This window comes from Tinamus guttatus, unplaced genomic scaffold (genome assembly GCF_059628265.1).
Source record: "Tinamus guttatus ecotype Peru unplaced genomic scaffold, ASM5962826v1 Tinamus_guttatus_pri_ptg000293l, whole genome shotgun sequence".
Lineage (NCBI taxonomy): Eukaryota > Metazoa > Chordata > Aves > Tinamiformes > Tinamidae > Tinamus > Tinamus guttatus.
In genome coordinates, this window is record NW_028288827.1 from 1,446,497 (window position 1) to 1,473,259 (window position 26,763).

Below are 26,763 nucleotides of genomic sequence, written 5' to 3' on the forward strand. Positions count from 1 at the left end.
GGAAGCGCCGCACGCCACTTCCGCCGCTTGCATCAGCCGCCCCGCCCGCGGGCGGGGCTGGGAGGCAGCCACGCCCCCTCCGCGGGACCCCGCCCCCGGGACCCGCCCCGCCCCCCGGGCCCCGCCCCGCCCCCCGGGATCCGCCCCCGGGCCCCGCCCCGCCCCCGGGCCCCGCCCCGCCCCCGCGCGCAGGAAGCGGCCCCACGGGCGGGCGGGGACACGCGCGGGCCCGGGGGCGGGGGAGCACCGCGGTGCTGCGGGACGGCAGCTCCTCCCGTCCCTGCCCCCGGCCGCGCTTGGAGCCGCCCCGTGACGGGAGCTGCAGCTTTATTGCGATACAGCATGAGCGGGTGAAGGGGCTGCAGCTCCAGGCAGCGCTGAGGAAGGGCCGCCGCTGCGCTCCACAGCCGGCGGAACCAGCCTGCGCTTACACCTTTACCAGACACGGCCACGCAGGAGAAGGAGCGCTGTCGAAAAATCCTGCCATTCCTACGGTTCCAGTAGTCCAAAACCAAGAATTTCTCTGATAAGGCTCAATAAGTCTCCATAGACGAATAAATCTTCATACACCCTTTGGTTAAAAAGCAAGTCCTGAGTTTGTTCAGTGCCGTTTCCCTGCGCGCTCACACGGGGCAGCTCAGCGTGCACGGGACACGGGGGAGCCGGGGGGTACAAGGGCGCTGCGGGGCACGGGGGAGCCGGGGGGCACGGGGGAGCCGGGGGGTACAAGGGCGCTGGGGGGCACGGGGGAGCCGGGGGGCACGGGGGAGCCGGGGGGTACAAGGGTGCTGCGGGGCACGGGGGAGCCGGGGGGCACGGGGGAGCCGGGGGGTACAAGGGCGCTGGGGGGCACGGGGGAGCCGGGGGCCGGCGGGCGCCGGCGGCGCAGGCTGCGTCCTGACGCGATGAGCTCGGCGTAGCCGCGCTGGTGCGAGAAGGCGTACGCGGAGCGGCGCCCCGCCGTGCCCCGGCGCAGCGCGCCCGGCCGCTGCCCGCGCTCCTGCTGCTGCTCCTGCTCCTGCTGCTGCTCCTGCTGCTCCTCCTGCTGCTCCTCCTGCTGCTCCTCCTGCTGCTGCTGCTCCTGCTGCGGCTGCGCCGCGCGCGCGGGGCGGCTGCGCTGCACCTGCGGAGCAGAGCAGAGCGTGGCCGGGTGAAGCGAGCCGCCCGCGGGTACCCGGGCTATGAACACACCAAAGCGCCCTGCGCTCTGCAGGGCACAACACCCCGGGGGCTGCGGGCCGTGGGGAGGCAGGGCCGCCCCGCTCCCAGGAGCCGAATCCTCCAGACCCGCGGTGACTTCCCCTAGAGCACAGTCACTTATTTAATGTTTCTGAATATCTGCCCTAATAGTGGACCCCGTGAGGAAACACACACCGAATTAACCAAAGCGCCGCAGGACTTCACTTACTCTATCGCTTTCTGAAGGCCAGACTGTTATCGATAAGAAACGCAGCGCAACAGCGGGCAGTAAGCAAACAGCAACTGATAAAATCATGGTCAGCCAAAGGTAGGGCTGCCTCAGAGCGTTGGGCGCAGTTCCTAAGAACAGGAGCAGAGAACAGTTTAGGAGTTTACACAAGATAGGGTCAAGTAAACCAGTTATAAAACATAGATAGCGCCCTAAACCCCACATCTGTTTCCCCTGGGACCTCGCGTGCCCGTTCGCTGGCATTTGGCTCTGTTTTGCTTTGGGCTTTGACCTGCCAGGGCCAGGTAGGGTATGTGCTTCACATGTCACCAAGTTACTCTGAGATGATCAGACTCCCTTTATTTCAGGCTGTCCCACCAATTTTAACTCGATTTTCATTCGCAAGCTCCCACTGCTGTGCCAAGTCCCAGCTCACTTTCATTAAAAGAAAAGGTTTACTCCAGTAAAGCAACCTGGCCCCAAACATCAACCCCATCCTTCCTTTAAAGTGAGTTAGTGTTCACCACCATCCACTGTCAAAGGGAGCAGTTCATGCCATGACCTTTTGGCAGCAGTTGTGCTCCAAGCTGTCTGAGACAGGAAGATGTGCCAAAAATAATGACTGACCTGTGAATTGGAAGGCAGAAGGAAAGAGAATATGGATTCCAGCGCTGTGAAAGTCAAACGTGATACCAAAGTAAAGGGCAATACTCCCAAACACCGAGAAAGCGTTAATGAAAGTCCAGTAAGATGTATCCAAACCAATCTGAAAGTTAAAAAAGAGGAAAAAAATGCTCTGAAGAAATAATTTAATTGATCCAAAACATATGTCAATTACTCTGCACACTGCCAACTTTTTGGTCAAGTCTTCTCTCACACAAGTACCCCTCCGTCTGAAAAAGAAAGCTTTAAAAGAGAAAAGAGAAGGCAAAGGCTCTGCCTTTCCATGCTTTTGTGCATATGATACATTTGCAGCAGAAGCATTCAGAAGCATGACCAGAGGTGTTTTCAGAGCGGAGATCACAAAAACAACCTTACTTGCCTGAAAATTGACGACGAATATAAGAGAAGACGCTGTTGTGACAGCAAATGACTGATAATCTGAAGGTGCTTCTCCATCTTGTCCCATGCTTTTAAGATAGGCTCCATACGGTATGAAGAAGATTATCAGTGAAGTTATAATTCCGTGTATCAAACTCACAAAGAATTTCCTGTAGTTAAAAAGCAAGTCCTTCTGCCCCAGAACGTAGAGCCGAGGGAAGCGAAGGCTCAGTCTGTCGCTTACATCCTGAGCAGGAGGAACACAAGGAGGTGCCATCAGGACCCAGGCCACGGGTCACGGCTGCCCCGCGGCACCGCTGGGCCCTGCAGCCCGGCGGGGCTCCCAGGACGACACAACTCGCCGGTTCTCAGCGCGGCCTGGAAGCTGCAGCGCCCCACGGACGCGGCTCCGTCCCCTTCCCGGTAGCACTGGGGCTGCCCGCGTTACCCTGCGGAAGATCCTGCTCCCAGGAAGAGCCAAGGCCACAGAACGAGCTGCTCCCACGGTTTCTGGGTTTTTAACTCGCTATCTGAGGACAAGGACATCACGGCCGTGTTCTCCTTCCAGCCACACACTGTGCAGGTCCTCCCCGTGCACCGTGAGCACAATGCTCGTGCTGGCACTGCACACCCGCGCTGGAGTCTCCAACGCACGCCCAGGGGACAGCTTAATGCACTGCTGGATTTGCTGCAGCTTTAATCCCACAAGCAAGCAGAAACATTGATCACCCCATCAGCTGGCAAGCCCCGTTTGGAAAAAGGAGCAGCGAAGGCCCCAGCACGTGTCCCACCGAACGAAACCCAGCGCGGCGCCCCAGGACGCACCGGCAGCCCCGAGGCACCCACGGCTGTCACTGCCTGCACGGGCACACGGGGCGAGCGGGCAGCGTGTTCCCTGCCACCAGGGCCAGCCCTGCCCTTCCCAGGAGCCTCCACACCACACGGCAGGCAAGTGCCAGGATTCCTAACACACAGTGGTAGCACTGACCACCTCTGACTGCTTCACTCGGGGGATTTCAGCAGTCCCCTGCTTGCTGTCTTTTGTGACCATACATGCTGAGGAGGCAAGAGGAATACTTTTAAAAGAAAATTAAACAAGCAAAGCCAAAGGAAGCCTTGTATGTGAAACAAGGCAAGCAGCTGGGCTGCAGCGTAACACTGGATGCCCTGCGTTCACCCCGAGAGCGTGGCACGTACCTGGTCCAGCAAGCCCACGAGCAGCACGGGGAGGCTCGTGTACAGCACGTTGTACAGCGTGATGAACCAGTCCTCATAGGCTGTCTGCAAGAAAGGGAAACTCCACTGCTCGCTATTTCCTTTTGATTACACTGTTTCCTTCTAACTCCTGAGAATATCCACACTCTAGAACCGCATTAAATTACCCGTCTCAATGCTTCCCCAAAAGGCAAGCAGCACCAAGGCCCGAGTTCTGGGAAAGCCATTTCTGATCTGCACTAAACTGCTTCACTCCCCACAAGACCCCTAACTGGTTTAGCAGTTATTACCTAGTCTCTGGCACAAGTTCCTGGCTTTAAGTCTGTTCACGTCAACTTCAGGCTCCCATCACTCCCCAGGTTAAACTTTTGCTATTCTGCACTGGCCAAAAGGAAGATCTGCCCGTTGGTATTAAACATGGGTATGTCTCTTACCTGGGCAGAAAAGCCATTAAAAAACGAGTACCAGATGTGGGCTAGCGTAAAGGCGAAGTTTTTGTAGAAGAAGAATCTGAGGAACTTGCACATCCGTATGTAGGACCAGCGGCCGTGGACCAGCAGCAGCCTCTGCAGGTGGCGGAACTGGCCCAGCGCGTAGTCGCTGGACATGACGGCCTGCGTGCCCTCCTGGCCGCTGATGCCCACGCCGACGTGCGCAGCTGGCAGGGAACACACAGGGCAATGAGCGGGGACACACGAGGGACAAGGGAGCCACGCGGAGCCCTTGGCTGAACACTCGCTGCATGGGAATGGACGTGGGAGACAAGGGAAGGAGAGAAAGGGCAATGGGACTGACAGCACTAAGGGACGAGACAAGACTGCACCCCCGCAACGAGCTGACCAGGCAGCTCACGGATAGACATTCCCTGTCAATGGATGGTTTTCCAAGGAGCGTTTCCAGAGGCACCAGCTGCAGCACAGCATGGAGAATGCCTCTGAGCACAGGACGGCAAAGCTCCTGTTCTGCCTTTTATTCCATTACGCTTTGGTAACCCACAACACAGCAAGGGATGCCCCATGTCCCTTCTCGGGGAATGTCTACAGAGAAAGCTAGAATGTCAGCATTTCAGTAAAAACAGAGGGTTTCCTCAGAAAGGGAAAGCACACACACCCGCAGAGCACACACAGTAAAGCTAACACGGGTAGGGAGGTAAATTCCAGTTTCTCCTTAACACCTTAATGGCAGCAAGACTGCAGAAGAGCTCCCAGAAAGGATGTTTCCCACGGAAACAAACTTCATCGCTCACTCACTTTTAATCATGTTGACATCGTTGGCACCATCGCCAATAGCCAGGGTCACAGCTTTCTGGTACTTCTTCACCAGCTCCACCACCATGGCCTTCTGCTTGGGTGTCACTCGGCAGCAGATCACCGCCCTGCACTCACACGCCAAATCCACAAAGTTCTTCTGTTGCTGCTCCTTGTTAGCCTCAGCCCTTCTTCTCTTCTCCATCTGCTTGTATTTCTCTTCTGCTGTCTTGGGGAATTTCAATTTAAGTTTCTTTTTCTTCTTTTTCTTCTCTAGCAGGATTTCGTTCTGTGGAACCCCAGACAGAAATATGCTGCATTTCAAATGGCTCTCTAAGCACTGCCTTAACACACACAGCCCCACACACACATTTCGGTTCATTCTGCCCCCTTTCTAGCATTTTCATAATGTGCTCGTGCAGAGGAACGACAAAGAGCAAAGGAGCAAGGAACAAAATGTATTGCTGAGATGAACAAAATCAAGTTGTCAAATCAACTGTATTGAGCATCACTACACGTCTCACAGAGCTTGAGTTTCTTCTGAGAGCTGCTCTTCTGAGAGGAGATGAGTGAATTAGCTCATCCACTTTGGAAAAACATTCTGATATTTAAAACCTCGCTGTCTATGTCCCCTGTCCCGAGGGCAGCGTGACCGCACTAAGCACATGCCAAGCACATGCCAAGCACATGCCAAGCACTGTGAGCGCTGCCACTCCTGGCCCCAATGCCCACACACGGGAGAGCCTCTTTCACACCTACCAGCCAGGAGCCAGTGATTATCAAAGCCCGATCTCTGCCGCGCTGGAAGAACGGCTCGTTCATCCTCAGGGAGGAATGGGTGCTGGAGCCTGCTCTGTTCCTCTGGTTCTCCAGCCTTGTTTGAAGAAGGGCGCTGCAAAGAGAGGCAGACACCATCACAGAAAATTCAAGGATAAACTTTAAACTAGGATAGGTCAATTCTAGACCAGAAATCTGTAAGAAAAAAAAATGCTACAAGAACTTTTTGCTATTTATTATGTGATAACTCTAGGCAGTGCCAGAGCAGCAGCGAAGAGAGAGTCACATCAAATCAGTATCTCTGCTGTTTTTCAAATGAGGAAGAGTTCAGTCACTTGCCATTCCTAAAGAACGGGTCAGGGCCGTTTGTGACACACGTTCCTCTCCCACGTGGGAGCCCTTCCCTGGGCTGAGCACCCTGCCCACCCCTCCATGTCTATCCCCTGACACCCGCCTGCAAATGCAGTTCAGTTCACTAAGAATCACTGCATGAGGAACCAATGTTGCTATTGGGATGATTTTGAAAATCAAACATTTTTAGCTCCCGCATGAGAAATCCTTTGGGCTTTTCACTTGCCTTATATCTTCTCCGTAGCAGACTGTTGTTTCATCTGTTAAGAGTTCACAAGAGAATCCAATATTTTCAGCAGTTTCTACAGTTAAAGAAATGAAGAAAGAGGAGAAAGTATCTACTTAAAATTCTGTAATGAGTTACTGTTGGGAGCAGCTGGAAGTACCTAAGTAGATTTTAAACTTGTGCTTAAGCATGAAGAGTTCCCTTCCATTTCCACAGTGTAGGTGAATATAAAAATCATGTGAATATAAAAATCTGTTCAGCAGAAGCACCTGTTAGCTCTTTCCAGCAGAACAAGACCTGTGTTTAAAGAGATTTTATGCTTTGAGCTGCAGCTTAAAAGGAAAATATCCCCATTTACAGCATGAGTCAGAGAGGTTCCAGGGCCACAGCAGCACGGAGCGCACGGAACAGGAGCGACGTGCGGAGGCAGCCCTGGCTTCACCCGCGTGGGCAGGGAGGCGCTGCCGGCGGCAGGGCCAGCGTGTCCAGGGCTGCAGGCACGGTGTCCTGTGGGAATTCTGCTTTGGGAAAGGCCCGGAGCTGCAGGCACGGTGTCCCATGGGAATTCCGCTCTGGGAAAGGCCCGGGGCTGCAGGCACGGTGTCCTGTGGGAATTCCGCTCTGGGAAGGGCTATGGCTGGGTATTCCCTGCAGAAAACAGTCACAAAACCAGCCCTCTGGGTTGATATGCTGAAGGAGCACGAATTACATGGACACCCTTCTAGCAAGCTCTGGGTTGGGAACCCCTGGCAAGAAATACTGCACATACTGTAGAAATTCCTCCAGTTTTCAGTTACTTTCATACAAAGCTTTTCTAAAAACAAAAGCCTTGTTTCCATTTTGTAATTGTTTATCTTCTAGCTATTATGTGGCTTTTGCTAGCTCTTTGGCAGTAAGTGAACCCACCTTTTTTGTCGCCAGTGAGCACCCAGATTTTAATGCCCGCTTTGGAAAGCTTGTTAATTGTTTCTGGAACTCCATCCTGCAGTTTGTCTTCAATAGCTGTCGCTCCAAGGAGCTGTCAGTTAGATGCAGCACAACAGTTAGTAGAAGAAGCATGCATACAAAACTGATTGCAGATAAAGAGGTGAATGAAACTGCTCCGTATCGAAGCAGAAAGTGTTATAAACTGGATAAGCGTTTCTTTAGGAGCACCAAAACACTCTCAAATATTGAGCACAATTCTCTCAACACCATAGAGCAGGCACCTATACAGGATACGGTTCAGAGCAGGGGGTTTCTCAACAGGAAAAGTTTAATTTAGATGCAGTTAAAAGACAGCTTTACTCCCAAACACCAATATGTGGTTTTACAGGTTTTGCTTATCAAAACGTAACCAATATAGGAAACCTGTGTTTTTTGTAGGATCTGTTACTCTGGATCACACTGTTTGCTCTGTTCACTCTTGTATCATGCACGACACTATATTCAGTCTTTAAACGAAATAAACAAACCCTGTGGCAAACGGGAGCTGACTCAGAGCAGAAATGCTTACTAAAATCACCCCAGGCCTGAGCAAACGAGTAGTAAGTTTTTTGTTTTTGTTATTTTCTAAAAACATCTTGTCATAGCCTGGAAATGAACCTGTCCATTAAAGAATAATAGAGAAGAGCAAGACATGGTATAAATAAATACCTAATCAGCTGAAAGTATCCTATTTTCTTTCATTCTGTTAAGTTCTCTAGAGTTTGATGTGGTCAATAACATACTCAAAAGACCTCAATCAAAAAGCAACACAAATCTATTCTCAGAACATCTGTTCTGCTAATGTAAGAAGAAAACAGACAAACAAAAGACCCCCAAAGTTTTACTTACAATGAGGTTCTTTTCTATTTCCTCATACACTTTATCCAGAGCTTCATCCCGGTTAGTTATAGCTGCACTCGCCACCAGGAACTTTTTATTCCACGCTTCAAATTCATCATGACTAATGTCTTTATAGCAGAGGCAGAGTGTCCTAAGAGTCTCGTTTGCAAAAACCTGAGAAGGAACAAAAAAAGCACATCCACAAAACAAACCCCTTCACCTTGAAACCAAACATCACAGTTCAGATAACAAGCATTAGTGGAGAGTCTGATCAAACACATCCAACTGTGCAAGGGAGCCTGAACTGAAAGATTAAAGAGAGAAGTGAGAAACAGGGTAAAGTTTAGTGATTTGGGGTATTTGCCACTAGCAGTTATGGGCCTGCATTTGTTCTAGTGGCTTAGAGAAATGAGATGAATAAAATGAGATTATGGCTAGAAACGAATTCAAGATGTTATTATAAAACAGCATATAAATTGCAAACATACATCCAGCGCTTCTTCTGTAACTTCTCTCTTCAGATTCCTCGGGTGCAGGCGCTCGTAAATGACTGTATCTGCTCCCTTGCAGTAGAGCCTGATGTTCCCCTCAGATTCTCTTACTGTTGAGTAAAATATAAGCAGTGGGACAAAACGTTAGAGCAATCTAGATGGAGCAACTGTTTGGAGTTAGATGTTCTAGTCTCATGTTGTTAAATATCAAAACCACAAGATCCTGTTCCTTTCTAGTGCATCATCTCTTAACAGAGTTCAGCTACACATCCTTTTCCTTTTCAGGAGGGGAAAAGATGCTTGAATTCTCAATAATTTTGCTTTTCATGATGGTTCATGTAATAGTAACATCTCACCCACAAAAGCTGTGGAGAGACATACACTAGAGAGGTGGTGCAAAATGAAATAATGAAAACGTTTCCATCCCAAATTGATTCAAGATAGAGTTCTTTAACAGTAATTAAAACCAAAACTTAAAAGCTATTCACACCCCAGCCTACAAACCTAATTCCTATAGCTATAGCTAGAGGAAACACCATGGACAAGCAATTTGTCCTCTGGGGGAAAGGGGACACATTTCTTCATGCTCCTAAGGGGACCTAAGGCTGTCTTCAGCAGAGGCCATGCTTGATCACCAACAGGATAGCAAACACATTCCCAAATACTTGCAAAGCCTCTTTTGCCAACCACATCCATGCAGATTAAAATCCATAGCAGGCCCATGCCACACAGCAGAACCCGACCCCACCTTTCCTTGCATTTACTTTTCCACCTACAAAATGCGCATCGCCTTCGGCTCCCCCAATTTCTACCCCTGCTAAGGAGCTACACGAGCCCGTTGCTGACACGTGGCTGGCTGTGGCCTCCCAGTGGCCAGCTGAGCGGGTTAGACACACAGGAGTCAAACCCCAGATGATCACAATGCACAACTAGTCTGCAAACCTTTCTGCAAGAGGTCTTATAAATCAACTTACCGATGACAGACATTCGTTTCCTGTCGCTGTTGAAGTCCAAGATAGCAAGGACATCGTAGGTTCTTTCAACCCCCATCTCGCTTATAGTGATGGTGTTTTGTGTTCGTGAAAGAAAAACGTAGCCAAAGTTCCTGGCTGCTGTAACCAAGGCCCCTTCATCCGGGGAGGCTGCTTGATAGTTGAGCTGACCTGTGTCATGGAGAGAGCGCAGGGAGAAGGGAGCCGGGGAATCCTGGAGCACGACAGGGCTGCTGCGCTCAGCAAGAGCTCCGGATTCACTCCCCAAAATACCCGTGTGCTGCACACGCAGCGCCCAGCTTCCCCGTCCGGAGCAGCGGAACGGAGCGCGGGGGCAACGGAGCCCAGCGCCCGCGACGCGGCCAGGCCACCAACTCCTCCCTCCATCACAACCACCATCTGGGTGTCTGCACGGCTCAGTTCCTTCATGTAAGCATTTTGAAAGGAAACTTGAAAACACGAACCCTTGGACACAGACACCAAACATAACAGAGTGGGGAGAAAAAAGTACGCAGGAACAACAAAGGAGAAGAAATGTTGGCTTCAGAAAGATCTCACAAAAAGACAGCCAAAGAACCCCCCAAAACGATACTCCGCTTCCCTTGTGTCAATATGTTTTAACTGAATCTTTCATCCTTCCACTCTCACCCTTCTCCCCTAGCTGCTCACCTTTACATTTACTTGCTGTCATATTTTCATTATTCAGCTTGGCAACCTGTTGCAGATACTCTCAGAACAGACATACACAAATTCACATGTCTGTGGAGCAGCACTTAACGAGTAACTGCACGAAACTCTCACACTGAAAACACTTCTTTTCACCACGCTGAAAAGAACAGGTCTCCAAAAGTACTTGCAACAAGGGTTTGTGGGATGAAAGGTTATGCTAGGGGCATTTTCATTTTATTCAGGGTTCATGCTTTTGAGATTCTAAGCAGATCCATATTTAAAGAGAGGTTTAAAAATCAGAAAATACAGGACCTCTGTATAAGCAGCTCCACTACCTTTCTAAGTCTGCTGCTAAGATACATATTTACCAAAATGGTGATCGCCATAAAGAGAGTCCTCCTACCGTAACGAGGCAGATAAATTCATCGCAGGGAATTCCGCTGGGCCTTGCTGTTGTTTAATCTAAAAGAACAGCCTAACATTCCCTCCCACCCCTGTGATCCACATTCGGTTTTGACCTCCTGCATGTGCACCTGGATTCAGACTGTTGTTTCCCTTTCCCCCAGGAAAATACTCACCATCAGAAACATCAGCCATGACCGTGTGGCAAATGGCAAGCACGAAGAAGAACTGCCGAATGTCGGGATCCTTCCCGGCTTTTATCTGCTCTATGAGGTAGTGATCGTAGAAGGAGAGCTTTCCGTCTGCATACACGTTCCAGCTGAGATCGACTCGCTGGGCAGAAGGAGCACAGGGAGGGCGAGTGGCGGCGTGCCGGGCGCTCCCGCGGCCGCGCGCGGGGAGGGAGCCCGCACCTACCTGGGCCTGGCCCCGCGGCCGCCCCGCTGCGTCCCGGCCGTCCCCTGCAACACAGAGCAGCAGCGCCCTGGGGTCCTGCGCGGAGCTCCGCGCCGGGGCACCCCAGCTGAACCGCGGAGGTACTCACCATGCTCGGGTACCTCCCTCCACAGGAAGCGTGTGGATTGTCATAAAACAGCTATGCTGCTCTAGGGCAATTCTCACTGTCAGAGGCTGAACCTCTGTCTTCAGAGGCAGGTTGTTTGAAAAAACGTGTCATTACCACACTGCGTTCCTTGCTGTTTGCGCTGATCGCCCTACAGTGCAGTTTTGAAGTATGTTCTCTGTGTATTTTAAATGCTAAAAACCAAACCAGCTTGGAAATAGAACTAAAACACCAAAACAAAAGCCAGCTCTCATTATCCTTTCTTGCTCGTTTCTAAATCATTTTTGGCCGAGGAGGGTTTCTTCCAAAGGGAAAGCCCTGTGTAAATTTCTAAGTCTTCTCCTGGAAGGTTTCCCATCGGGCCCTTTATAAAGGGGCTAACAGTGGAAAGCCAACACCTTGATTTAATTATCTGGATTCATTTGAGGGCTTCCATGGAAGCTGAGCTGAAACTGAAGTCACACATACCTCATTTCACATATAGACTCCTCCTGAACAGGCGTTAATTAAATTTCTACTCATTTTTTTAGGCTAAAAATGAGAAACGCCTCAGAGGCTGCCAGCAAAGCTATGTAGGAACTTTTAAGGTTTCAGCATACGTTCCTGTAGCAAATGAGAACTCACATGGGCAGCATTTCTGCCCCAGCTGCCACTCGGGCCAGGGACACGAGTGCAGAGCCTCCTATGATCACTGGAACATCCTAAGAGGGTCGGTGTCTGCCTCCTCCTTTCTCCAGGAGAGCAAAACCAGGACAATTTTCCACTTCCCTCAGTCGCTGCTGACATTCCCCTGTGCTTTGCATCCACACGCAAGTTTGAGAGAAGAGAAAAGCTTCACCTGGCTCACTGGGAATCCCAGTGTCAATTCACTCATGCTGCTAGCAGCAGAATTCACTTGGTATTTGCTGTTGAAATTGAAAATTGTTTTTTTTATTATAGAGCGCTGCCGTCGTGGCATAGACTTACCGTATCTTTGTCCATTAATGCAACATTTTTTAAATGTCATGACGTTCTGTGTAAGTGTTCCTGTCTTATCAGAGAATATGTAGTGGATTTGTCCAAGCTGTTCGTTTAGTTTGGTGGTTCTGGCTTTTGCAGCTATATCCTTTTCGGGGTAATACATTTGCAGATCCCAGTCTATAAAATAGCTTTGGCCCAAGCGAATCACTTCGACGCTAAATGAAACAAAACAAAGTTCTTACTTCCCACATCATCTTGTGTTTCAAAATAATTGCACTCTATCAGATCCAGGGAGCTCTGACTGCATTTTCAGGGATTCAAATTGCTTACGTAGCCCAGGTATTTAAGGTAACATTGACCATGACGTTACAGAGCAGCCTGGCCCTGCACGGGCTGAACTAAGGACTCAAACTAGCAGCTCCACAGTGCAGTAACTGGTGACAGCCCCAGCTGCCCTGCGAGTGCAAGGGAACGACGGTGCAGCACCAGCACGTGCAAGAGCAAGTGCAAAAGTGCCATTTACACAATCCTGCTGCAAATGCTGCTGACCTTGACAGGACAGCAAGGCAGGCCTTTCCTCTGACACATAGACTGTGACTATATGATGTTTCATTTTAATTTTATTTTAAACGTAGTTTCTTCTGTGCTTGCCCGTAAAACTAAACAAGTTAAATAGTGACAGGATAAATCCTGCATTTTTTTTTCTGATGTCAACAAATTTTCACTATTCAAAGTATAAAACAAATACACTCAACATTGTAAGAACAGCTTGATATCCTTAAATTCTGAGCCAAGGATCATGATTTTCAACAAACAAATAATACAGCATAGCTCACCTTCTGAGATTCCAGTAAAGACAGCGAGCAAATTCAACAACTTTCCAGTAAAACTGCATTACAGGGCATTAAGTGAAGGCAGAATTAACTGCTTTCCTACCAACATGAAGCTCTGTCTGAAGCTAATTCAACTCTCATCAAGTCAGCTACTTAAAGGCAATGGTATTTACGTACCTCACATACAGGGAGATGGGAACCATGGCGTTCAGAACGATGATATAGCCCCAGAAATTCAGGAAGCCGCGGTAAGGAGGGCTGTAGTCCTCCCCGTCGTACAGGTACCAGGAGGAGTTGCCAACCTGCTGCTCCCAGTACGTGTGTCCGATGGCAAGGCCAGCAGACAGCAGGATGAGGAAGACAAAAATCTGCAACACACACACGGAGGGAGCCTGTGACACCCCAACACGTCGGCTAGACCTAATTCCCAATCTCATGTTCAAGATAAAATATTCAATTTCTTTATAAGTAAATAGAAGGGAAGAAAATTTTCCCCAAACAATATTCTCATACAGGGTTTTCATTTTAGTCCATTCTGCAAACTACATTTACTTCTTTACACGTATTTAGGCAGGCAGCGCACAGGGTACGTGAATGTCTTTGGAGCAGGGGCAGAATCAGTGACAACTGAGCTAATCCCAGGCCTTGGTGACACTCTGGCTGCTTTTCCTCTTTCCCCGTCCCCGGGCATCACTTCATTCTCACGTGTGACTTCCCACAAGGGACACAGATTGGAGGACACTGCTATTCCAAGGCTGCTTGTCCCGGAGGAAAACCCTTCCGGGCTGAAGGTGTCTGTGGACAGGATCCAAGTCCAGTTCTTTAGCCAGTGGTTTAGTGGAAACAGTGAGAGGCACCTGCTAGTCTGTTTGGAAGCATTTATTTGCACTGTGTAGGCGGCCTACACACGCAGCGCAGGGTCACAGGTTTCACTAACAGCTACACAGCTTTTGAGAGTCCTTGAGCCCAGCTGCCGAGGTTCAAACAAAGTGGGAACATACTAAAACAAACGAAAAATAAAAACCAAGGAAGTTTCCTCAACTTGCGTTCATTCAGTTTGCTCACTTAAAGTGCTCTCAAACAGCTGGATTTTAAACAAAAAGGCTTACAGTATAAACCATGTAGTTCATAAGGGAGTCAATCTGTGTCCTTTTAAATCTGGTCTTTCCACTATTTTTCATTATTTTTGTATCAGCGCCTAAAATAAATAAAATTGCATGCAAGTAAGTGTTATTACTACTATCTTATAAGACTGGGACATAAAATACAGCCACGGCTTATAAGTGAAGGATGTCATGTCACTTCGTAGGACACCCTTCCAGCAGGAAATGCTACAGGTGTTCATTTCATAAATACCTGCAAATATGACCACTCCATGGCAGAAGTCTGTATTCCTGATTTTGCATCCACGTAGCAAAATCTTATCAGCATCCAGCGGATAACTCATGTTTCTCCAGAATAATGTTCCTGCAAACTTATCCAGGCGGTTATTAGGTTCTTCACATTCAATCAGACCTAAAAATTTGCAGGAGATGATCATGTTTAGTATACATTGATTTAATAAAACTGTATCAATTTGTGCCTACTATACAAGGAATTTTACTCCATGCATTTTTGCATGCAAAACCCAACTGTTGTGAATGAACCATTTCTTGAAACCATTGAAAAATGGGATGCACAAATATTCAGTACTGTGTTGCTGTCGTTTTAAATATGGCATCTTCAGTGGTATTTTCTTTCTGGACTGAACAGCAGAAAGAATGCATTTCTGCACCATAGCAGCACAGCATTAACTCATAACACCTTTCCCTTAACGGTCCCAAGTCTAACAGGGGCCTGCACACAGGCAGGAGTACCAGCATTCCAGATTATTTTGCCATGGAAGATTTACCAACAAGGGTCCAACAGGGACAGAGCATCCAAACCACACTGTTCCAGGCTGGCCTTTTATTCCACCACCCTTCTTACAAACTTGATAAAATATATCGCTGTTTATTCAGATATCTGTGAATATTTTGGCTAAGGAAGTGACATTTGACTTTGACTTTTAGGACTGGCACTATTCCCACTGTCAAGATCGGTCACTTGGTGCTATATGTTTGCATTTACACTCCCAAAATCAAGCTCATTGTAAATTTTTGGTTCAAGCTTCACTTGTCATATCAAAATTCTATCTCATAAAAAACAAACAAACAAACAAAGCATTTAAAAGGTAAAACAACAAGGGAAGTTCAGGTTGCTGCAGAGGCACTCAGAATGGCAGCTGCAGGTCAAAGCAGTGGATTCTCTAGCCCAGAGCCCTGTCTCCAATCACGACGGGTGGATGGGCAAGAGGGAGTAAAATACAGGACCACTCAACAGCCACAGCTCCCCAACAGCTTTTTTTTCCTTTTCTTTGGAGCGGTTTTAAGTTTAAGATTGCTAAACAAATGATCTTGAGACAAAACTTTCTTCCCAGTCTCAGCAGGAGAATGGATTCCTCCCTGGCAGGTTTCAGCGCACACACAGAACGCGGCTGGACGCTAATGGTAAACATGGAAAGGAGAGCAGCAAACATACAGCACTTTTCCAAAGAAAAGAGATAGGAAAATGTGTCAGAGCCTATTGGCAACATAGATCTCATCTTCAGACGTTCTGCATTTTGTTGAGCATTTTGCCCAGCAACCCAAACAATTTCCTTGCATAATTTACACTGCATGGTGACAAATGGCAAGAAACTGCTAACTCCAGATCACATGAACCTTAACCCGCACCCATGTTTCATGTACGTGTACTATGAAGTGCTCGAGCAACATCTGGATAGCTGTAAGCATAAAACACAACTGTACAAACCATCGAAGGCTGCCATTGCACTTTCTTCTTGAAGATATCTATCCGTTACCTCAAGCGCCATTTTGAATTTTAAGTTAGTCTCACTAAGAAGAAAGGATAAAAAGGTCATTTCAATAAGAAATACAGATACAGGAGAGAAAAAACATAAGAAGAAATTAAGCAGCAAAGCAACATGCCACAGATAACAACCTTCTAATGTGAAGCAATGGCAAGGTCATACATTCGCAAATGCAATCATTTATTAATATGAAACATTCAAGAACTACAGGATTAGTTCTAAAATAGTTTAGTTGTTTTTCTTCATAACTGGAATCTTACAGTGCAGCACACCTTTACTTCTGCTCACCAGAAATAGGTGAAGCTTCCTGGAATCACTGTTTTACCAATGGAATACTTAAGTTTGAGGCAATGGTTATCCACACAATATTTAATAAGTGACATTGTTAAAAGCTCAGTAAAGATCAAGCATATTTACAAACTCAAAGGGATCCTTGCTTTGCATGAAGTTATGTTAGTCTGTAAGATCATTAAGGCTAAGGGAGGAAGTTACTGCTCATTTAGGAAAAAAAACAACTTTTTACCTCATTAGGTGAAGTCCGTTTCATTAGAAACTTTTCTAAAAGAAATTCAGGAGGAGCTTCTCTGACAACATGAACTAAATGAACATTCCAAAGCATTTTGACAGAGACAAGAAGATTTATACTATTCCATAATTTGGAATGTCACAGTCTCTGTCCCATAACCTTTCCAGGAACTCAAGTGAGGCCGCCTTGTTTCCAGTTTCCTCATCCTCCTTTTGCTCTTTCAGGAGATGGGTGCAATACTTCCCATTTTCCAGGCACCTGGGACTCCCCTATGTGCACAGCCCTTAGGAGAGGATTGGCAGTGGCTCTGCAGTGCTGCCAGCCAGCTCCCGTGGGGCACAGCTTGTGCACAGGGTCCCTCATTCCACTCGCCTCGCGTACCAGTGCTTTGCCATTAACCTCTTCATTGCTTCTTGGCATAGAGATTTAGGGACTAACATTATCCATGAAGATCGGACAGAGTCTTAGGGGCTGACATTATCAATGGAGATTGAGATGAAGAAAATAATTGTACCTTTGTCTTCAAAATAATTTCACTGCTTTAAAACTGCGTATTTCTGAAACACACACTTTTTGCTCTTTTATTGAGAGGCCAAAAATAAACATAAGTCCTGAAAAAGAACCTTACCCATCTAGTTCAGCTGTCTCTATGTAGCACAGACTGTTTGGTTCTGAGCTGGATAGCAGCAATATATCAGCCTAGTAAAACAAACAAATACACAACAAACAAATCCAAGTCAATATTTGCAAAGATCTCTGTAGAAACATAAGACAAAGGCATGTCTAAACTACTTACAGGAACAAAAGTATTTTTCTTCAGACGAATGACATCTCCAACTTTAATATCTTTCCATTTTGTGTTTTTGAACCTAACACGAAGATAGTTTAGTGTTCATTACTGCCTCATCTAAAACAATACGCACGTAATAAGGCTTAAAATTTTGAAACTTCCTTAGTACAAGACACTGTATCTTAAGTGTAAGCTGTGTTTTTCCTTACTGGAAAGTGCAAGTTGGGATCTAAACCTACATCTTATTTTCCCTTTCCACATACATGTAAATTGACAACCTTCTCTCCAGAAAGTTGCTCTTAGCACAGCTTTAGTGCCACAGAACTGAATTTAAATGACTCTTTTAGGCAATTATCCTCCAATTCCAGTTGTCACACAAACATGTGCAGAAGCATGGAGAAAGCAGCTGAGATTTCAGTCATCTATAGCTCAGATCTGTGATGAAACTTAGCAACAGGGCAACAAACACCATTGCGAAGCCTGCAGGGAACAGCACAAACCTTCCATCCTTGATTACTTCACACGTCCTGTTATTAACCTCACTGTCCATCCTGTGGCAAGCCTGAAACGGAGGAGCAGAGAACGTACTCACTGCATGTGCAGTAAGCACAATTTGGGGAAAAAAAAGTAAAAAAAAAAGAAAAAAGGTTTATTTTGCTTTTAGTAATATTTACAAAACACGTTTCTTACAATGTCATCCACTAGGTCTTTGGCTGCAGTTATTCCCAGCACCAGGAGTAAGGGCACCAGTGTTGTATACCATGAAAGAGTTGTTATCTGGGGAATCGTCTACAAGAAACAAATAAATAAAATCTGCTCAATACAGGATTACTATCATGTTAATGAGAGACATTAAGAGTCAACTGACTTGCAACAAAGAAAGCCAACGTATCAGAGAGAATTCTAGGTTGGGTTGTGAAGATGCGCAAACCTGTCAGGACAAGCTTGACCATGCAATAATTGTAATAATTTACATTTTGTGTTGACATGTCTGATTCATTAATGGGAATTGAAAGCCATCATGTTTTGCAGAGAAAGAACCAAAAGGAACATCTTTTCCTTACAAAATTCATGAACTATGTAAATAGCTTATCCTATATGATAAAAAAAAACAAGTAAGGAATAAAAGCTGTCATGTTCCAGATTTTTATTAATATGCCCTTAATTTCTACAATATTGAAATACAGTTCCCTGTGAAGAGTCTTGCAATATGATAGGATAGCAACATATTGTGTCGTAAGTATTTAGCTTAGGATATAGGCACCTCAAACTCACTTGACTCTTAAAAATGTCTCCATGTAAAATATATCTCACCTGTAAAATAAGAAGAACAAGGAAATAGAAGTTGGCTGCTCTTTTGAACTGCTCACACAGATTCAGTGGTAAAAAAGTGATTAGGTTGTACTTGTATGTCTTAATTGAGTTTCCCTGTTGAAGAAAATCAAATGTCATTCACAACAGAGATACATGAATTGATTCTTCTTCACAAATGTGCAATGCCTATTTCCAAGTAATGCATTTTTCTCGTCAAATCATTTCTATATTAGCACAGTTAGAGTTGTTCCTTTCCTGAACAGTTTAATGTGGGTTGCTGTCTCAGTGAAACAAAGGCACAAGTCCAAGCCTAAGGGATTTCCATTCTAGGAACAGCTGCACTTGTACAAGTTTTATCATTAAATGTTCAGGCCTTTGCCTGAAGCAGCCCACACTGCTCCAGCTCCTCGGAGCAGGTATCGCCGTGGCCTCCAGAAACCAGGCCGGGCCACAGGGAACCCCACGCTGCTATTGCCCATCACTACCAGCCAGGACCACGTGAAAACACAGGCTAAACCAAAAGCTAACACAAGCTTTTGTCTTGAGAGATGAGATAAAAACGTCGCCTTGATCATAAACAGGTGACCTTAGAATGGGGACGTAACCCAAACCAGAACGCTACCACTGTGTTTAAATGACTGGACATGCCCAATTTTTAAGACTGTTCCCAGTCTAGCTCGATCAGGATAACTGCTTAATATTAATGTTAGATTTTTATATGAAAGATAACGAGAAAACACCTATTTGGGTGCTCGTAACACCTATAGCTGAGGAGATAAAATTCAGAATTTGGATAAAAGACCCTGGCTTCTAACTCTCTGTCTCATTTTAAAAAATTCCCCTGACATCTTGATTTTCCACTCATAAAACTGAAATCAGTAATGCTTCCTGACCTTTGTGGCAAACCTGAGGAAAATGTGGTTTTTGAACCAATCGAGAGTTGTTGAAAGCGCCACACGGAGATTAGCAAAGCATTCATCCCGATCAGCTTAAAATAATAAAAAAACTTACTGCATATTTGCTTTTTTTGAAGCACAGGAACACGGTTCTCTTAAAGCAGGGCTGCTCATGGAAGAGCCGATCGTTTGCTCTAACCTGCCAGCTGCAGTCTGGAAGAGACGAGGCAGAAGGGGTCAATAATACCCAATGCTCTAAAGAGAACGAACCAAGTTTGCCCATTTTAGATTTCCTTTCAAAGCCCATCTTTGCAAGACGCTTCCAACTGAAAGTACATGAGACTACCTACTTTTTTCATACATTGTCTAAAGAAGGTTTTCAAGAATTTTCCAGGTTGCCTTTAGCAATTATTAGCGATTATGCTTAACAATTATTAACAACTACAATACAGTCACAGGTACTGATAACAAATTGAAAGTTCTCTGAGGTACTGAAAAGTTACCAGAGTAACACTTAGTCATATGAAATTCCATTCTTTCCTCTCTTCTGGTTTGCTTTTGTTAATACCTGCTAGCCCCTAGGTACCCAAAACAGGGTTTCTCAGGCTTTTCTCAAATGTAAGGATACATCTTTGGAAAAATAAAATTGCAAAATCCTATTGTGCAATTGTTTCATTTACAATTGCAAAAAAGGTTAAAATCTAAAGAGTTTGTTTTATTTCCCCAGCCATCAATTTTGTTCTATTGCTTGAAAGCATGGAAATACGAATTGCATTTTGCTGCAAGATTTAATAAAACTACACAAACGATGCCAGCAAAAGTCTTCAGAAGTTCCTGACCATGGGCTGTAAAATCCCCTGGAAACAGCTAAGCCCTCCCGTCCCCTCCTGCCCCCTCAGTATTTGGCACTTAAGGCCAGACTTGACACACAACATTCCTATGGGGATGGTTCTGGAAACCCTCCCAGCAAACCTTCTACCCCCACCTCAAGGTGCCTTGGGCAAGTCCCATGAGCGCTGCCTTTAAATGGGGTTTATTGGGATGCAGAGACTTTTGTCTGAGCAGGATTTTCCGCCCAGGAAGGAAACGCGGATCCGCTCCTGCGGCACGGAGCGGACCACAGGCTGCCCCCAGCCTTGGGGAACGGAACCTCCAGCCCGGGCCAAGCCTGGTTGTTTTCCCCCATCCAACAGGCGAAGCAAGTTCCTTTGGGCAGATCCAGGAGCAAGCCCTTGGCTCTCGTGGCACGACCTTGCTTTCTGCCACGTTGCTTGCAGGCTGGGCAGCGCTTCGGGGCCACCCAAAAATGACTAAATTTTACCAAAACGGCAGATCTGAAGAATATTAGAAACTGCTACAAGAACATTTCTTTAAAATGTTCATTCAGTGTTCATAAAAATGTCACAGCATTGATAAACCTCAGCATGTCAAATCAAGAAGCAGATAATTAGCTTTAAAATACAATCTCCATAGAGAAAAACCCACAAAATTACTTTAGACTAGTTAAAAGTTATATTAATACCAATATTTGGGAAGATGGATCAATAATTCATCATCCTCGAAGGAACATGAGGGGAAGATCATTTTGGCTGAATGAACAGGCTGCTATTTTTGCTGTGCTACCTAAAGATAACTACCCACTGAACAGTCAATGGGTCTGAAAATTCTGCAATTTATGAATTTATGCCAGAAAATTAGCTAGTAATGAGAAAAGAGAGAAAAGAACATTAGAAAGAATCTCAAGAAAATAAAGATTTGCCAACTGTCCATAAACTCTTATAATTAGGATAGTGGTTTATGGAGTGGCAAAAAGCTCCTACTTCCTTAAAGCTTTTGACCAGCCTGGGAGCTCAAGGGGAATCCTCATCTCCCTACCTCTCTTCCTTATTTTGGATAATAATTCGGTAACAGATTAACTGTAGAGATAAAAGAGTTTTATGGTTAGATTGAATTTTGGAGGGTAGAATCAAAATTCATCTCATTGACTTTAGACTCTCTCCAGTTTCACTTGGATAAGGAGAAAGGGCATGTTCGACTTCTGAAAGAGAAATCAAATGTGTAGGAGGTTCTGTTGCATTTTGGTTTCCTTTTTTTTTCTCCCCTTGCTGCTTACAGTAGGTGACAAAGTATAGTTTGGGTTACTGTTTGCCCACAAAGTAAAGTATCTGATCAAAAAGTAGAAAAAGACAACAGCCTTAAGGAGAAGCCCAGGTGATGATAAACTAAACAAGTTGTGTTTATCCAACAGGCTAGATCACCTCAATTTAAAAAGAAAAAGAAGGAAAAAAAAGGCTATGAATATGTAATAGGTGGTTACAAAACAAAAGGTCCTCGGTTGTCCCCCACTGGCACATAAACAGAAAGAAAGAATCCTTACATATGTAAAGGGAATAAAGTAACTGCACTGGAACAAGGACAAAAAAAGCAGTTAGGGAAGTTGCAGACTGTTCCCGCACAAAGGTCAGGAATGGCAGGGCTAAGCCATGCCAAAGGGATCCGGCTCCTGGTTCTTCTTTTGGTGGCTGATCCTGGTGGATTTAAGTACCTTCTCAGTCTGACTTTCTGTTACTCTGCAACTCCTACAGGTAAAGGAAATCCTGAGGCTGGAGGTTAGCATGGAGCTGACATCTCCTTTGTGTACGACTTGGGAAAAGGAAACCCGCGCACTGAACAGAGCAGGCCCGGATCCGCAGGCCGTGGGGAAGACGGCTACGGACGGTCTCTCCAGGCAGTTCTCCAGGCACCCGCAGTCTGCATTAGGGACTAGATAAGTTGATATGCTTACTGACCTGTGTTACACTGAATTACCATCATTATTCCCCTGCAGGTTTATGTAAGCTATCCGTTCCAAGCCCATTCTAACAAATTAAATACAAAAACCAAATTGATCTGTGCACAGCTTGGCGTATGAGTTCAGAACTCTTTTCTATCCAAACGAGGTGCCTCTCATAGCATTACCTTTTTTAAGGGACTCTCGCTTCTCCTCGGCTTCTCGGTTGATGCGGTTTTGCTCGGGCTCCACCGCGGGCTGCTGGCCGTCCAGCTCATCCTCCGTCTCGTCGTCGCTGTACGGCACCACCTCGTCGTTGGGCTGGGAATCCTCATCGAACGTGGTCTCCGAGTCCCTTTCGGAGGTCATTCTGCTGGCGCTCCAAGGTCCTTTCCTGAAGGGAAAGGAAGGAGTTCATGTAGCAGGTGGTGGAAACCAGGTCTCCATAAATGTAATCTGTCAATATCTGTCAGCAAAATCGCATTCAAAACTAGGTCTCCATGAGCAGCTCAGACCTTTCAAACACAGTTCAAAGCAATGAGGCACAACAAGTCCTTCATTAACTTTCTGCTATGTGTAATTATAAATGCTCACGTGACAGATTAAAGGAGCATCCTATTTTCTTGACGTAGGAAATCTCTAATGGATGGTAGAAATTAGCAAGCCCATGAGCACCTGAATTTGAACAGCTGCCATGACACTGGTCTTTACAGCAACCCACGAGGGTGACGAGAGCGGAGGGAATCTGAGCCCCGGGCGAGCAGGCAGGCACCAGTGCCACTAAAACACGCACCAGCGCCAGGCACATGCACTCATTCATCTCCAGCCCCGCTCACCTCCTGCTGTTTAGCACCCCAGTCAGGTCTCCTGAGGCTTACATTACTTGCATCTATTTCTACAGATCAACATTTCCACATAGATCCTGTCCTGTCAGCTCACGGCACTGCACAAGTTGAAGGAATATTAAAAACTGCTGTGGGAGGGACGGCTTCAGAACCTCAGCGATTGCAAAATGGAGCAGAACGGACTGTTGAAGACAAACACCACACGAGCTGGCTCCCAGGTGCGTGTCCGTGTCCCTCGGAGGGAACAGCAGCGCCAACACCGCGGTTGGGCCGGCGGCAAACCCTGCCCACACCCGCGTTGCTGCTCTGACAGAGCTGAACGGTGTCCCCTCCCTAATACCTCTTAGCAGAGAGATATAAATATTAAATGAGTACTTAATATGCTACTCAAATAACACAAGTGTCTTCTAAAAGCCCCAAACACGCTACGCTCTCTCATCATTTGCAGCATTGCAGTATTCTCCTGCCCCACAAGCTGATGTTTCAGGACTGCTGGTTCATAAAGCGACACAAACGCAGCAGTCGCATGGACGCAGCTCGGTTGACTGAGTGGGTGCAGCTCTTCCCTGGATCGCTCAAGCGGCTGGAGGCCGCTCGGCAGCGGGACAGCGAGGCGCTGCCGCCGGGCCCTCGACCCCAACCTGCTGCGGAGAGGCCGCCAGCTCTCCTGAGCCGCGGGGAACCCGGCGATTCACCCGAGAAACGAGACGCAAGCCTAAATTCACCGAGCTGGACACCTCACTGTGCTCTCTGGGTCACTTGCTCCTCTTTTTACCCCATCATTCTTCCTCGACAGCTATGGGCACCAGCTCTCGTATTTCACCCGGCCTAGAGAGGAAGAGAAGCACACACCTGAAATCCGAACTAACCCGATTTCCACAGCAACCTGCTCATTAGGTGCCGTGAGCGCGGGGCCCGGCGCACCCGAGCGCGTCACTGCTGGCCGCCCCGCGGGGCCACCCAGCCGAGCGGGCGCACGGGCCCACGGGCCGTCACCCGTGGGCTCCACAGGGCCCACACGAGCCCTTCCCGGAGCAGGAAGCCAGCGCAAGGGGCAGGGACGAGCGTTTTGTGGCCTCTTCACACAGGCTGGAAAGGATTCGGAAATCTAAGGGGCTGAAAGGGAGTTTGGGAAGTGCTTATCAGCAACCAGGCCAGGTAACAGGCAACCAACACACTCTGGCAGCAACGCTGAACGTGTGGAGGCGAAAGAGAAAGACAGGGGAATCCAGGAAACCAACACACTCTGAAAATCACCACGTCTGGCATGACGTGATTGCTGCACATTAGTTTTCTTAATGTATGTGATACCTCGTCCTCAAAAGCAGTATCATCAATAGAAATATCAGCAATACCTGTCTTTTTTAAGGAGATGCTATTACAATCTCTTCTACCAACAGGCTACGAGGAGACATTTTCCCTGTGGTGAGGGGGAAGCCATTTCAATGTGGGACCCCAGAAGCCTTATGAGATGATGCACTGAGGGATCCCCGTTTAATTTACACCTGCCAGTCCAAGGCAAACATTTTCATCAGCCGTCCTTTCCTCAGTCCAGAGGAAAGCTGAGGCTGAGCACGGTATTACATTTTGCTTTGCAATTAGACACACCTTCCAACATTTCCACGTTCTTGGTTGTGGGCGAAGTTTGCTGTATTTTTAGTTTGCAAAGCCTAGCCCTCAATACTAAACCAAGTACGGTTCTTTGGAGCTCGTATGACTCCGGTGATGCTCTCGGCATCGGCGGCTGCAGCGCCGGCGAGCGGGCCGCACACAGCACCCGGAGCACGGCGTGGCCTTTCCAGCGGAGGCCAAAAATCCAATATAACTAAATATTTATTCCAACTAGCTTCCTGAATTTATCTCTGACCAGCATCTGTTACCGTCTCTGCCACTAAATGTGTTCCAATAAATCATGAAAGACTCCAGGAAGAAGCCCTGGCAATAGTTACCATAGAAGCACTAAGAAAATATTGAAATAAAAGATACACGCATACATTGGTAGCTATTTGTGTGAAGCAGCAGAATTTCCTCTATCATTCTGTAGCTACGTTATTTTCTTGGGCTGCTTTCTCTGATCCACAGACCTGGAGTCAACAGCCCACCACGTGGAGCTATTCCCAAGCACGGCAGCTCGTTTTGGTCATCATCCGGCATTCATTGCTCTTCGGAATAGCACGGAGCCAGAGGAACATTAGCAGTGGGTGCAGTGCGCACAGGCAAGCTCTTCACCTACGGGTCTCATTAAGAAGCAGGTTTTAAAAAGATGCTTACATTTTTTGCCTCCCCCCCTTTTCTTTGCATGCCTCTTCAGGCAGAAGTAATCCCTGATTTATACATTTATATGTATGAAAGCATAGGATTATGCTTTCAATCACAAGTAACTTGAACATTAGATAACATCTTTTGAGGAGGAACAGCAAGTAATGCTTAATCCCAACCATTATTTTTCTTTGATATTTTAGAAAAAAAGAATAATATTCTTAGACTACAAGAGTGCTGAAGACAGAGATTCTGCCCTGTGTCAGGCCGGGAATGGCTGCCGGTCCTTACGCAGCAGGTCCTTAGCCCACGAGGACCACGAGAGCTGTGAAGCCCTCACTGCGGCGCAGGCCGAGCAGCACCCGGCCCCGCACCTCTAGTGACCCCGAGAGCACCCAGTGCAACGGGCACCCAAAGGCCCCACGGAGCCCCGCGGGGCCGGGCGGGCTCGGGAGACACGTGGGCTGCCCTGCGCTCATGCTGCTCGCGGTGACGGCCGCTGCTCCAGCTCCTAGGGCTGCTCCTTCCCCAGGAAGGGACAGGGAATGTCCTCAGGAGCAGGGAAGACACCTAAGGGAGCGCTCCGGCCCGGCAACATGGGAACAGCCACAGGAGCATTGCCAGCAATGCCCTTCGCTCACAAAGCTCCCAGGCTGGCCACACACGGACAGGCCTTCGCCAAAATGGGTTAGGGGAGCCACAAAAAATGCTGCTTTTCCTGCCCCGGGTCTGGAGAGGGATTTATGGGACTGCCTCCAGAAGGCGCAGGGCTTCCTGGAACGCAGGAGCGTCGCTGGGAGCACGCGAGCCCAGCGGGGAAGGCAGCGCGGCCGCGTTAGCGCCCGAGCGGTGCCGCACGCGGGCGCTGCATCGTGTCCCAGCCCCGCAGGGACCCCGGGAAGCGCCCGGGCCCATCGCCAGGGTGGCAGGAGCCGCACGGAGCACAGCAGTGTTTAATGGGCCGGCGGAGAGGGAGTCATCGGTGACAACCTGACAAATTGCTCTCGGGTTAAGTTTCTTGTCACCTGGTCCGCCTGAAAAAGGTCAGATGAGATGTCAGAAGGTCAGAGGAAGACGGAGAGCGATTAGGTGGTGAAAGAGGAGAAGAGCCCAACTGAAAAGCAAGGAACAACAGAGATGTCAACCAATACGCAGCCAACATGGGAGGGAAAGAGAGAAGGTGAATACATCGGCGAATGCTGGGACGAGGGAGGAGTGGCGCGGCAAAAGCAAGAGGTGAATTATACGAGGCCACCACTCTTTTTTTTTTTTTTCCAATAACCAGTATTCAAAGAAGGAAAAAAAAAGGGTCACCACCTAACAAAATAAAAGGCTAAAAAGGCAGGTAAAAGCAAATTATCAAATGCAGACTGCTGGTGGACTTGAGACTATCATCTTTGGCAGACTTATGTGTACAGCTTTTGATTTTTTTTCCCAGTGTTGAAATAAAAGCCCAGGTCTGTTTCAGGAAGGAGCTGCTCTCAGCAGAGAAC

The 26,763-nt window shown here is 47.4% G+C and overlaps 1 protein-coding gene across 1 annotated transcript; it reads right to left on the minus strand.

The window, feature by feature from the left end:
* Nucleotides 1-637: 637 nt before the first annotated feature.
* Nucleotides 638-22,535, minus strand: ATP8B1 (ATPase phospholipid transporting 8B1). Its single transcript, XM_088527893.1, has 27 exons — nucleotides 22,355-22,535; nucleotides 19,512-19,609; nucleotides 18,501-18,614; nucleotides 17,877-17,975; nucleotides 17,687-17,748; nucleotides 17,193-17,265; nucleotides 17,025-17,095; nucleotides 15,813-15,895; nucleotides 14,337-14,495; nucleotides 14,090-14,178; nucleotides 13,158-13,348; nucleotides 12,154-12,362; nucleotides 11,043-11,086; nucleotides 10,802-10,958; nucleotides 9,537-9,725; nucleotides 8,560-8,672; nucleotides 8,081-8,245; nucleotides 7,172-7,283; nucleotides 6,266-6,341; nucleotides 5,671-5,803; nucleotides 4,915-5,200; nucleotides 4,099-4,322; nucleotides 3,647-3,730; nucleotides 2,451-2,696; nucleotides 2,036-2,174; nucleotides 1,409-1,539; nucleotides 638-1,039 (listed from the first exon to the last, which is right to left on the minus strand). The coding sequence occupies exons 1-27, from the start codon at nucleotides 22,533-22,535 to the stop codon at nucleotides 638-640; spliced, it is 3,930 nt and encodes a 1,309-aa protein (XP_088384019.1).
* Between the last annotated feature and the right edge of the window lie 4,228 nt (nucleotides 22,536-26,763).